Below are 15,018 nucleotides of genomic sequence, written 5' to 3'. Positions count from 1 at the left end.
CTAGCATGAATGCTGACACACACAAATCACCTAACACACATAACATGGTAGCCAGTGTTCTAGAATGATGTTACTGCATATTGTACCAGGAGCTCTACTTGGACTCACTTACATTCTCTCATACAAATATGAAGGCAAATGCCGACACATGCAAACTAGAAAAGGTAATTGTCCTGAAGGAGAAATGGTCTGCTTGCTTCAGCTGTCCAAAAGGTTGTGTATGAAGTTTTGGGGTTTAGATTACTACGGGTTGAGAAATTGAGGCGAACATGAAGGCACATGCCGACACTACAAATGCCATAACGTACATAACTTGACCAACATGTATAACTCTATTGTATAACATACCACATGTACTAATCACACAAATATAGAAACCCAATACTGGCACATGAATCCAGCCTCAGTGTGTTGATGCCTGTTAAACTGCCTCTGAACCTGGCCTAACTGGCAATCAATCCAAAAACCCTGCTAGTGTTATCTCTACTGATAATGCTCCTACTGCTAATGTAACCACAGCTCATATGAACCTTGCTGTCCATTTATTTCAATGTAGCTTGGCTGAGTGTTACACTGATACTGTAGTGTACCCTCTAAACGGGGTTGTGACTAGTTCGTTAGGCACCAAACAGAATAAAAGATTTGAAACACCCAGGGACTATCAGGACTTGTCCAATAAGATTTTAGTTTTCTGCTGTAATACGTCTTGAAATGTTTTCCCTCTGTGTACAGTCGTGGCCAAAAGTTTTGAGAATGACACAAATATWAATTTTCACAAAGTTTGCTGCTTCAGTTTGTATGATGSCAATTTGCATATACTCCAGAAAGTTATGAGTGATCAGATGAATTGCAAAGTCCCTCTTTGTCATGCAAATTAACTGTATCCCCCKKAAAAAATTCCACTGCATTTCAGCCCTGCCACAAAAGGACCAGCTGACATGTCAGTGATTCTCTCGTTAACACAGGTGTGAGTGTTGACGAGGACAAGGCTGGAGATCACTCTGTCAAATCAAATGTATTTATAAAGCCCTTCTTACATCAGCTGATATCTCAAAGTGCTGTACAGAAACCCAGCCTAAAACCCCAAACAGCAAGCAAATGCAGGCGTAGAAGCACAGTGGCTAGGAAAAACTCCCTAGAAAGGCCAGAACCTAGGAAGAAACCTAGAGAGGAACCAGGCTATGAGGGGTGGCCAGTCCTCTTCTGGCTGTGCCGGGTGGKGATTATAACAGAACATGGCCAAGATGTTCAAATGTTCATAGATGACCAGCAGGGTCAAATAATAATAATAATAATCACAGTGGTTGTCGAGGGTGCAACAGGTCAGCACCTCAGGAGTAAATGTCATAGCCGATCATTCAGAGTATCTCTACTGCTCCTGCTGTCTCTAGAGAATTGAAAACAGCAGGTCTGGGACAGGTATCACGTCCGGTGAACAGGTCAGGGTTCCATAGCCGCAGGCAGAACAGTTGAAACTGGAGCAGCAGCACGGCCAGGTGGACTGGGGACAGCAAGGAGTCATCAGGCCAGGTAGTCCTGAGGCATGGTCCTAGGGCTCAGGTCCTCCGAGAGAGAGAAAGAATTAGAGAGAGCATACTTAAATTCACACAGGACACCGGATAAGACAGGYGAAATACTCCAGATATAACAGACTGACCCTAGCCCCCTGACACAAACTACTGCAGCATAAATATTGGAGGCTGAGACAGGAGGGGTCGGGAGACACTGTGGCCCCGGACAGGGCCAAACAGGCAGGATATAACCCCACCCACTTTGCCAAAGCACAGCCCCCACACCACTAGAGGGATACCTTCAACCACCAACTTACCATCCTGAGCCAAGGCTGAGTATAGCCCACAAAGATCTCTGCCACGGCACAACCCAAGGGGGGGCGCCAACCCAGACAGGAAGATCACGTCAGTGACCTAACCCACTCAAGTGACACACCCCTCCTAGGGACGGCATGGAAGAGCACCAGTAAGCCAGTGACTCAGCCACTGTAATAGGGTTAGAGGCAGAGAATCCCAGTGGAGAGAGGGGAACTGGCCAGGCAGAGACCATTCATGTGTAGGGTTGCTTCTTAGCCAAGGGAGTTGGCTCACTCACAATTTTGCCGAAGAACACAGCCATGAATAAAGAATGGTACCAACACATCCTCCGAGAGCAACTTCTCCCAWCCATCCAGGAACAGTTTGGTGACGAACAATGCCTTTTCCAGCATGATGGAGCACCTTGCCATAAGGCAAAAGTGATAACTAAGTGGCTGGGGGAACAAATCATCGATATTTTGGGTCCATGGCCAGGAAACTCCCCAGACCTTAATCCCATTGAGAACTTGTCGTCAATCCTCAAGAGACGGGTGTACAAACAAAAACCCACAAATTCTGACAAACTCCAAGCATTGATTATGCAAGAATGGGCTGCCATCAGTCAGGATGTGGCCCAGAAGTTAATTGACAGCATGCCAGGGCGGATTGCAGAGGTCTTGAAAAAGAAGGGTCAACACTGCAAATATTGACTCTTTGCATCAACTTCATGTAATTGTCAACAAAAGCCTTTGACACTTATGAAATGCTTGTAATTATACTTCAGTATTCCATAGTAACATCTGACAAAAATATCTAAAGACACTGAAGCAGCAAACTTTGTGGAAATTAATATTTGTGTCATTCTCGAATCCTTTGGCCACGACTGTACACTACCACAGTAATAAAGAATAAAACAAATTAAAGCGGAAGCTTTTTGCAAAATCTTTTAGTGTGTGGACCCTTTACATTTTCTGCATATCTAAACATTGTTCCTCGTGCAGACAGCCCTGATAGTGCCCTCATGACACCGCTGGTCTGTGTTCCTGTTTACCCCGCAGGGTAAAGCGTACCGGGACAAGCAGCTGATCTACCTAAAGGACCACCTGGACCGGTACTACCGCAGCCGCGACAGGAAGTGGATCGTGCTCTTCCCGGAGGGCGGCTTCCTGCGCAAGCGGCGGGAAACCAGCCAGGCGTTTGCCAAGAAGAACTCACTACCGCCCCTGACGCACGTGACGCTGCCGCGGCTAGGCGCCACCCAGGTGATCCTGAAGACCCTCGGACCGCAGCAGGAGAACGGCAGCCTGGGGAAGGAGGCCAGCACGGTGCACCCCAGCCAGTCAGGTGGGTAACCAACACACACACACAAAGGGCAGGGAGGGGGAGCTAATGGATCACACACACCATGTACATACATAAACTCTCTTTTACGATTGTCACTTCTCTCACACAAACACACACATTGACACACACACATTCAGAAACACACCAACACACACACATTGAGACACACGTTAACACACTGTCAAGTCAGAAGCTCCCTACACACACTCTTCCGTTTCACCTTACCCTGCATCCAAATCTCTAGTCACCTGAGGTCTGAGAGGACTCTGACACCCCCCCTAATCCTGTCAGACTGTCGGGGACAGGTACAGACAGAACCATCTGTTCACCTATTATAGTCATCTAGGATCAGGTCAGCCACCAGGGCTCACCAAGCAAASGTCTCCTGTGTTTGAAGCAGGGTCTGTGTCAATTGAAATTATTAAGCGATTATAATTGTAATATAAACAGCTTCTCATTTTCAGTTTATTGAGAKGTCATTGAACGTTGGTGCCCTTTTTTTCAATGATTGAATTGGAAGTTCAGTTGACATCCTGAATTGACTGACTTCCATTTGAATCGACCCTACCCTGGTTTAAAGGGGATTTTACCTGATTCCAGATAGACACCGATTCCTGGAAAAGAAGTTGTCAGGACGCATCACCATCCGTCACTTCCTGCTCTTTGACTCTCCCGGTCAGTTATCAACCATGCCTGTGGTTCCCAGAGTACAACACGCCCTAGTTCTATACTTTCCAAATGGGGMAGAGAGAAGGAGATTGTGGGTATTGAAGTAGTAATCAGACATGCGATTTTGGCATGAGACTCAACAATGTATCTTAAGCTTTTGATTCCATCAAAAAAGCGGATTCATTATTTTATTTTTTTGAGTAGGCCTAGTTTTCAAGTAAAATACCTCTTTCAAAATACCTCCCAGGGGCAAATCTTGTCACACTGTCAGTAAAKTACTAGTTTCTACTGTCAGTAAACTACTTTTTTCACTGGTAGCCTCTTTGATAAATATTGACAGTTATTCTTTCAAACTACCATACTGTTCCTGTAAATATTGTCACTCTTCCTATACATAGAATGTGTAGTGCAGATCTTGATCAAATGGGAGTTTTGTATTGAGCTGGCTGCCTGTTGACGGAATACTCACATCAAATCATCACTTCTCTGTTTTAGTGCCCTCTGAGAATACTGTTTTAAATGGGAGGGCGTGGGCTGGATGGATGGGGGGGGGGGGGCGACACACACAGATAGTGTCACATATGAAGGAGCCAGAAATTGCAACTGAGGTTCCCTGGACCCCCAGCGACAGTTTGCGGTAGAGTAATTTCTCTTTCTGGGGACCAGGCCTCAATACACTGATTGAGTGGGAGGATGTCTCCGCAATTAAGAAAATCCTCTGAAAATGACATGTTTATTTTACCCCCCCACCCAGGCTGCATACACCCACACACACAGGCGTGAGTACAAACACACATATACACGCATACACAAACAGGCGCACACAAACACTAGGCTTGGGCGGTATCCAGATTGTCATACCTTCATACCGACCTTGTGCCATACTAGGATATTCGGTAATACCGGCAGTGAACACAAGGGGGCTGTTTTTAAACGCCACTGATACTCTGTAATCCGAAGGTTAGCAATGCTAACAAGTACATGTAAAATCCCATAGAGAACGCTAACTAAATGTTGATGAGCGCATTGCGAACATTTTGTACAAGTAACTCAAAAATGCTACACAGTTTGCTTCACGCACAAAACAAATATTAGCCAGCAAGGCTCTTGATGCAGGAGGGGGTTCTCTGCTGTTACTAAGCGAATGCTTGATTTTGGAAGAAGCTAACCACTTAGCTAGATGGCTAACTAGCTACTAAATTAGCAAATCGAATGCACAACTGCAGAGCATTTAGCACATTTTAGACAGTAAACTTAATAGTTAGACGATATCTAGCTGGCAAACATTTAGTTGTGAATTCCATACTGTAACTAGATCACCTGGTGTATTCTGCACAATAGTGAGTGACTCACGTCTTTGTGTGCATGTAAACAAACACCACGTGTTCTCTCTTCTCTAAACACATACAAGAACACACACATACATGTAATAGTGCCAGACATGCACACAAACATATAAGGTAGGCATTGCTGTTATGATTTCAGTTGTCCTTGATGTCCTTTGTTTTAAATTTATTATTTTTTTATATATTTTTTGCATTGTTGTTTACTGTTTTCTTCTGTCTTTTCCTTTTTTCTCTTTAGTTCATTCTCTTGGTTGTTGGTGCATTGGGGGGGTTCTTGGGGGTGGGGAATGGAATTATATATTTTTTTAATCTTCTGGGGGGGGACTGTGGGAGGGGTCTTGAATTGTTGAGGGACAGCTATTGGGGGAACTGTGGGGGGATCTTGGAGGGTTCGGGCTTCACAAGATTGTGATCATGAAAAAGGAAACTATGACATATATTTTATATCACTATCATGCACACGACCCTCACACATAAGGATGTCTCTGTTGCGGAGACTGATACATGTTTGAAGGTGTCTTGATGCTGTATTGTTTGTCCTTCATGTTCTAATACTTTTATGTTACCCCTTCCTTGTGTGTTGTAATAAATAATTATAAAACAACAAAAAACACCACGTGACTGGGGACTGCCATAACCTTCATGATAGGTGAAATGAAGATGGTAATGTTCTTTATCTCCTAACGTATTGCACAAGTTGACTGCAGGTATTTACTTAAGTGCAGTAGCTACAAATATAAAAATGTATTAAAATACTTAAAGGAAATAGTGTTAACGTTATTGATAAACCATCCTGTGGTTTTTCCAAATACCTCGGTATACGGTATACCACCCAAGCCTAACAAACACCATCACTGAAGCGCGCACACACACACACAAGAACCCCCCGTCACACAAACAGGCATACGCACGCAAATTGGAATTCCCTGGCTTAAGATCAAAATCCATTTTAAACGGGTCCTGCTGCATTTCTAGTAATTGTAAAGTAGTTTTGGGGCCAGCAGTATTGAGTGCGCGTGGCTAAGGGATCTGGCCACCATGGGGGTTGCTAATGCAGCTAACTCCAGTGGCCTGCAATAAGAGACTCAGCACTTACAGTTGAGCTATCAAATACATCCAGGTCTATTGAAAAGCATGGAAGTACATGCTTCTTAGGTAAAACAAAAATTCCAATAAAGAATCAATTTAATAGTTTGGGAAAGGGATGATGATGGAGGATACTAAGGGCTTGATGATTAAAGCTTGATTTATACCCTATACAGTATATGCAACGCAAGAACTACAATTAGCTACACAACGAGGCCATTCTGCGTCGTTGCGTTGTGCAGCCCCGCAACAACAGATGTTTTTAACATTTGCGGCCCCCATGCACTTACCACAAAAGCCTTGTTTTCTAAGTTCAACGTATTGTAAAAAAATAAAATAAAAAAATAAAATAAAAAATGGTATTGTCTTTACCACAGTATACATGATCCCAATTTTAGCTACAAGATGTCACCAATTAGAAAAACTGAGTAGATTGTGCTGATTTGTTGGTGCGCCATAATTTTAAAACTATGTGCATAGTACTAAAACAATGGCGTCGTTTCTGAATTCCGTCATCTTTATGTACCTTTGCCATTATTAACTTGACGCAAATCCGCAGGATCGCCGTTTTCTGTTGCCCCTCATCAGCTCCCTGTAGGCCATCTCGTCATTGTTGGTAATCAAGCCTACCGCTGTAGTGTCGTCTGCAAACTTGATGATTGAGTTGGAGGCGTGCATGGCCACGCAGTCGTGGGTGAACAGGGAGTACAGGAGAGGGCTCAGAACGCACCCTTGTGGGGCCCCAGTGTTGAGGATCAGCAGGGTGGAGATGTTGTTACCTACCCTCACCACCTGGGGGAGGCCCGTCGGGAAGTCCAGGACCCAGTTGCACAGGGCGGGTTCAAGACCCAGGGTCTTGAGCTTAATGATGAGTTTGTAGGGTACTATGGTGTTGAATGCTGAGCTGTAGTCYATGAACAGCATTCTTACATAAGTATTCCAGATGGGATAGGGCAGTGTGCAGTGAGATGGAGATTGCATCGTCTGTGGACCTATTGGGGCGGTAAGCAAATTGAAGTGGGTCTAAGGTGTCAAGTAAGGTAGAGGTCAAATGATCCTTGACTAGTCTCTCACTTCATGATGACAGGAGTGAGTGCTACAGGGCGATAGTCATTTAGTTCAGTTAGCTTAGCTTTCTTGGGAACAGGAACAATGGTGGCCATCTTGAAGCATGTGGGGACAGTAGACTGGGATAGGGATTGATTAAATATGTCTGTAAACACACCAGACAGCTGGTCTGCGCATGCTCTGAGGACGCGGCTAGGGATGGCGTCTGGGCCGGCAGCCTTGCGAAGGTTAACACGTTTAAATGGTGTAATCACGTCGGCCATGGAGAAGGAGAGCCCACAGTCATTTGTAGCGGGCCGCGTCAGTGGCACTGTATTGTCCTCAAAGCGCGCAAAGAAGTTGTTTAATTTGTCTGGAAGCAAGACGTCATTGTCTGCGACGGGGCTGGTTTTTTGTTTTTGTAATCCGTTATTGTCTGTAGACCCTGCCACTGKCACTTTTCTTGTTTGATTGCCTTACGGAGGGAATAACTACACTGTTTGTATTCAGCCATGTTTCCAGTTGCCTTGCCATGATTAAATGCGGTGGTACGTGCTTTCAGTTTTGCGTGAATGCTGCCATCAATCCACGGTTTCTGGTTAGGGAAGGTTTTAATAGTAAGTGGGTACAACATCTCCTATACACTTCCTTATAAACTCGCTCACCGAGTCAGGGTATACGGCAATGTTATTGTCTGAGGCTACCCGGAACATATCCCAGTCCATGTGATCGAAGCAATCTTGAAGCGTGGAGTCCGATTGGTCAGACCAGCGTTAGATAGACCTAATCACGGGCGCTTCCTGTTTGTTTCTCCCTATAGCAGGGGAGCTACAAGATGGTCATGGTCTGTTTTGCCAAAAGGAAGGTGGGGGAGGGCCTTGCATGCATCGCGGAAGTTAGAGTAGCAATGGTCGAGCGTGTTACTCGCTCTTGTACTGCAATCGATATGCTGATAGAATTTAGGTAGCCTTGTTGTCAACTTAGCTTTGTTAAAATTCCCATCCACATTAAATGCAGCCTCAGGATATATGGTTTCCAGTTTGCATAAAGTCCAGTGAAGTTCCTTGATGGCTGTCTTGGTATCCGCTTGATGGGGGATATACACGGCTGTGACGATAACCGAGGAGAGTTCCCTTTGTAGATAATACGGTCGGCATTTGAWTGTGAGGAATTCTAGGTCAAGTGAACAAAAGGACTTGTTCTTGTATGTTGTTACAATTACACCATGAGTCAGTTSAAATGCCCTGGGAGGTGCAGACAAAGGATCCGCTTTGGGAAAGTCYTATTCCTGGTCGTAGTGCTGGTTGTGCTGGTAAGTTGACATCTCTCTGATATCCAATAGTTCTTCATGGCTGTATATAATAACACTTAAGGTTTTCTGGGCTTACAATATAAGAAATAATATTTTTTTAAATGAAATACTGCACAGTTTCTTAAGGACTAGAAGCGAAGCTGCCATCTCTATCGGCACCATCTCTTCAATGCTGCAGAAATGTTTTGGTACCCTTCCCCAGCTCTATGCCTCGACACAATCCTGTCTCGGAGCTCTACGGACAATTCCTTTGACCTCATGGCTTGGTTTTTGCTCTTACATGCACTGTCAACTGTGGGACCTTATATAGACAGGTGTGAGCCTTTCCAAATGATTTACAATCAATTTATTTTACCGCAGGTGGACTCAAATCAAGTTGTAAAAACATCTCAAGGATGATCAATGGAAACAGGATGCGCCTGAGCTCAATTTCGAGTCTCATAGCAAAGGAATACTTATGTAAATAAGGTTAACATTTTTTATCTAAAAACATGTTTTTGATGTGTCATTATGGGATATTGTATGTAGGTTGCTGAGGAAATTGCTTTATTTAATCKATTTTAGAATAAGGCTGTAACGTAACAAAATGTGGAAAGAGTCAAGGGGTCTGAATACTTTCCAAAGGCACTGTATATTCACATCACCAAATTATTGATTAATATACACTGTTTTGCAGTAAAGGTCTACAGTAGCCRCAGCAGCAACTCTTGGGGGTGGGCACTGTGGTGTAGCCGGAGGACAACTAGCTTCTGTCTTGCTCTGGGTACATTGACTTCAATACAAAACCTAGGAGGATCATGGTTTTCACCCCCTTTCATAGACTTACACAGTAATAATGACAACTTCCAYAGGACGTCTTCCAACCTGGGGCGGRAGGTAGCCTAGTGGTTAGAGCATTGGACTTGTAACCGAAAGGTTGCAAGATCGAATACCCGTGTTGACAAGGTAAAAATCTGTCGTTCTGCCCCTGAACAAGGCAGTTCCTAGGCCGTCATTGAAAATAAGAATTTGTTCTTAACTGACTTGCCTAGTTAAATAAAGGAATAATAAAAAACCTATCAGAACTCTTTCAGCTTGAACTGACATGTTGTCCACCCAATCAAAGGGTCAGAGAATGAATCTAGTGCTGAAAGCATAAACTACAGCTAGCTAGCGCTGCAATGTATAAAATGTGGTGAGTAGTTTACTCGACAACAAATTAATTTCTTCCAAAAATGAAGGAGAAGCGAGAGAGCTAGCTATATTTGGTTGTATTTTTTGTTTTTACTTTCACTTAGCTAGCAAATGCAGCTAGCTAGTTTAGCCTACTCCTGGCTCAAACAGAGAGGGATGCTATGTTAGCTAGCTGGCTATGGCTTTTCCAACACTGGAACTCTTCCAAGTCAAGGTACGCTTTTGGTTTTATTAATGTTTTGCACCGTGTGTTTGCGTGCACGCTTATAGTGCATGTGAGTGTTTGTATATTCACATTAGTGTAAAACAGTCTTTGGGCTCTTGAACTGCACTATATACAACACGTGTTATTATTACGTAGAGTGTGAGAGTGTTTGGAATAGTTTGTGTAGTATGTGTTTGTATATGCGTGTGTGAGTTTGTATTAGCGTCTGTATCCCTGGCTGATGAAAGGCACAGCGTTATCGCGCTCTCTCTCTCACCTTTCCTGATGGTGCCTAGAGCCTCACTCTGCTGACTCACACAGGCAGATATTGGGCCACTCAGAGGAAATGGGATTTGATGTTAATGTATCGCCCACACAGCTCGCTGCTTCTTCCTCCTTCTCCACCACCGCTGTGTATCAGCCACACAGCTCGCTGCTTCTTCCTCCTCCACCACCACCGCTGTGTATCAGCCACACAGCTCGCTGCCTTCTCCACCACTGCTGTGTATCAGCCACACAGCTCGCTGCCTTCTCCCCCACTGCTGTGTATTAGCACCACAGCTCGCGCCTTCTCCACCACTGCTGTGTATTAGCCACACAGCTCGCTGCCTTCCCACCGATTCTCTACTCTGTCATACCAGTTAACCTAATAACCAATCGTCTCACATCCCGCTACTCTTTCCTACCTCACGTTCAACATATCCTAAAGTTTTACAAGGAAGCTAAGACTCGTACACTACGTCCGATGAGATTAGATCATGATTGCTTCTAATCTGCATTTCGCGTGCTCTGTGTGCTCGCGCTCTATGTCACTCGGGGTAAATAAAGACAGTCGCACAACAACAGAGACTGTGTAAACCCAGAGCCAATGACTGCCGAGCTTCTCGCTGGTGGCTTGGCCTGTTCAGCCTAATCAAGCCACTCAACCGAAGCATGGTCGCCAATCTGATAACTGCTGTTAAACGGGCTGATGTGGAAATGCAGGGGAAATGTTGTAGTCTTAATGGCCGCTTGTACAAGGTACAGGGATGACAACGCATTCGGCAGTTAATTGATGACTCGCTTGATGCTATGCCTTTTGGTTTTTGATAAGCTGTGTATGGGATTTTCCCGTGCGCAGTGACTAATCACAGGTGTCCATTAACCCAGGAACCTCCTGATTGGTTAAGAGCATGGCCTGACTAGCCTCATTGTCAGGGAGACCTTTGTCCCTGTGTGCATCCCACTTCCTCTTTTAGTGCACTACTCCCTATGGGCCCTGGTCTAATGTAGTGCACTCTATAGGGAATAGGGTGCCATTTGAGATGGACACCCTGTGTATGCTCCCTCTGTAACTGTTTACAGCATCCAGGCTACCTCGATGTGGTATCAAATGAATGGCTGTGCTGTCATTACAGTATTGTTTGTCACTGCGTTACAGGGAGGGAGTGATAGCTTGGCACCACGCCTGTTTCGGATCTAGCGGCAAGCTCGGCTGCTCGGCTTTCACTGTGCCGAGAACCAGATCCATGTTACCCTCATGGCGATGGGAACACTGTTGGCCTGATTCAAAATGTTCAACATTGCCCAGGCAGGAATAGATGTTCTGTTGAACAGCATCAGAACTCTGCTTTCATTCTGTCTGTGTTCATCTTAGCAAAGTTTTGAGACAGCAGAGTTGTCCAAGTGCAGTTAAGTGATTTAGTCTAAAAGACCTGCGGAAATTGACAATATTTTTCTCCTTCCTCCATCTGATCTTTAAATTTGTAAAACACACACCCGCATGCACACACATATATATATATATATACACACACACACACACACACACACACACACTACCGTTCAAAAGTTTGGGGTCACTTAGAAATGTCCTTGTTTTTGAAAGAAAAGCAAAAAAAAATGTCCATTTCAAATAACATCAAATTGTTCAGAAATACAGTGTAGACGTTGTTAATGTTGTAAATGACTATTGGAGCTGGAAATGGCAGATTTGTTATGGAATATCTACATAGGCGTACAGAGGCCCATTTATCATCAACCATCACTCCTGTGTATCATTTTAAAAGGCTAATTGATCATCAGAAAACCCTTTTGCAATTATGTTAGCACAGCTGAAAACTGTTGGTCTGATTAAAGAAGCAATTAAACTGGTCTTCTTTAGACTAGTTGAGTATCTGGGCATCAGCATTTGTGGGTTCGGTTACAGGCTCAAAATGGCCAGAAACAAAGACCTTTCTTCTGAAACTTGTCAGTCATTCCTGTTCTGAGAAATGAAGGCTGTTCAATGCGAGAAATTGCAAGACTGAAGATCCATATAACGCTGTGTACTACTCCTTCACAGTACACGCGCAAACTGTCTCTCGAACCAGAAAGAAAAGCGGAGTGGGAGCCCCCGGTGCACAACTGAGCAAGAGGACAAGTACTATTAGAGTGTCTAGTTTGAGAACAGACGCCTCGCAAGTCTCAACTGGCAGCTTCATTAAATAGTACCCGCAAACACCAGTCTCCACGTCAACAGTGAAGAGGCGACTCCGGGATGTTGGCCTTCTAGCAGAGTTCCTCTGTCCAGTGTCTGTGTTCTTTTGCCCATCTTAATCTTTTATTTTTATTGGCCAGTCTGAGATATGGCTTTTTCTTTGCAACTCTGCCGAGAAGGCCAGCCATCTGGAGTCGCCTCTTCACTGACGTTGAGACTCTCCAACAACACACACACACACCACACACACACACACACACACACACACACACACACACACACACAACACAGTCTCCAGCACACACCACACACACACACGTCTCAAACACACACACACAACACAGTCTCCACACACACACACACAGTCCAACCACACACAGTCGCCAACACACAACACACACACACAACACACAGTCTCCAACACACACACACACCAGTCTCCAACACACACACACACAGTCTCCAGCACACAGTCTCTCACACACGAACACACACACAACACAGCTCCCACACAGTCTCCACACACACCACACACAGTCTCCAACATCCCCACCACTCCAACACACAGTCCCCCACCACACCACACACACACGCACGCAGTCTCCAGCACACTAGTCTTCCAACACACCACACAACACGGTCCCCCGTCCACACACACACCACAAGCCAGTCTCAACACACACACAAGCGTCTCAACAACACCACACACACCGTCCCAACACACACACTCACAGTTCTCCAACACACACACACCACACACAGTCTCCAACACACACCCACACACACGCACACACACACTCAGTCTCCAACACACACACACACACATGTCTCCAACACACACACCTCTGCACCACACCACACACACGAACCACACACGTCTCCAACACGCAACAACAGTCTCCACCACACAACACACAATACACACACACACCACATCACAGTCCCACACGCTCGTCTCCAACACACGACACCACACACCGTCCCCCAACACAACACACAGACCACGTCGCCACAACACACACACACACACCACACAGTCTCCAACACAACAACACACATGCGGTCTCCCAACAACACACACACGCAGTCTCCAACACCCACTACCAACACCACACACCATTCACAGTCCGTCCCAACCACACACACACACGCAGTCTCCAACACACAACAAGCAGTCCTCAAACACACACACACACACACACACACGTCCCAACACACACAACACACTAGTCCCCAAAACCACACACCCACACACACACAGTCTCCACACACACACACACCACACACAGTCTCACACATACACACACACACACACACAGCAGTCTCCAACACACACACCACACACACACACATAGTCTTCCAACACACACACACACACACACATAGTCCTCCAACACACACACACACACAGTGCCACACACACGACAGTTCATCACACACACACCATAGTCTCCAACACACACTCACCACACACACACACACACATAGTCTCCCAGCACACACCACACACTACACACACACACATAGTCTCCAACACACACACACACACATAGTCTCCAACACACACACAACACTATGTTCCAACAACACATAGTCTCCACACACACACACACCAGTCTCCAACAACACACAGTCTCCACACACACACACCACTACCGTCTCCAACACAGACACACGTCTCCACACCCACACCACACACAAGTCTCCAACACACACACAACACATAGTCTCCACACACACACACACATGCACCACACACACCACACACACACACACACACACACACACACACACACCAGTCTCCAACAAAACACACACACACAACATACATCCACAAACACAGCACACACAGTCTCCAACCACACACACACACGAGTCTCCAACACACACACGGTCTCCGACACACACCACACACACGTCACTTCACGACTCTCACATGTCACACACACACACCACAGTCTCCACACAGACACAAAGCTCAACACACACACCACCACGTCTCCCCACACAACGTTGCAACACACACACACACGTCTCCGACTGACACACACACACACACACACGCGCGCGCACACACACACACCACAGGTTCCACAATCACCACGGCACACCACGTCTCCGACAACGCACACACACACACCACATCAGTCTCCAATCAAACACACACCACACACACACACCTCCGACTCCACACCACACACATCCTATCTGGCCGTCTCTAGCACTCACCGACACACACAGGTCTGCCGACTGTCACACACAATTCACACTACAATCAGCCTGACAATCACAGCAATACTCTCGACAGTCACAGCACAGTCCTCCACTGTCAACACACAACGTTCCGACTGATCCACACACAACAACACGGTCTCCGACTGTCACACACAAACACACAGTCTCCGTACCAAACTCACACCACACAACACACACTGGTCTCCGACCATCACACACACACCCACAGGTCTCCGACAACTCACACACACACACACACACCAACAGCAGTCTCCGACAATCACACACCCCACACACACACACACACACATCAGTCTCCGCAATTCACACCACAC

At 45.7% G+C, this 15,018-nt stretch overlaps 1 protein-coding gene across 1 annotated transcript in view; it reads left to right on the top strand.

Moving 5' to 3' along the window:
* The window catches only part of lpgat1 (lysophosphatidylglycerol acyltransferase 1), an 85,667-nt gene that overhangs the window by 54,128 nt on the left and 16,521 nt on the right, over positions 1 to 15,018 (top strand). The window contains exon 5 of the mRNA XM_023974015.2: positions 2,867 to 3,152. Coding sequence (XP_023829783.1) covers positions 2,867 to 3,152 — 286 coding nt within the window. The remainder of the gene's footprint in view (positions 1 to 2,866; positions 3,153 to 15,018) is intronic.

Source organism: Salvelinus sp. IW2-2015, linkage group LG28 (genome assembly GCF_002910315.2).
Source record: "Salvelinus sp. IW2-2015 linkage group LG28, ASM291031v2, whole genome shotgun sequence".
Classification (NCBI taxonomy): Eukaryota; Metazoa; Chordata; class Actinopteri; order Salmoniformes; family Salmonidae; genus Salvelinus; species Salvelinus sp. IW2-2015.
Note: the sequence above shows the minus strand (reverse complement) of the source record. Positions and strands in the feature narration are given on the sequence as shown.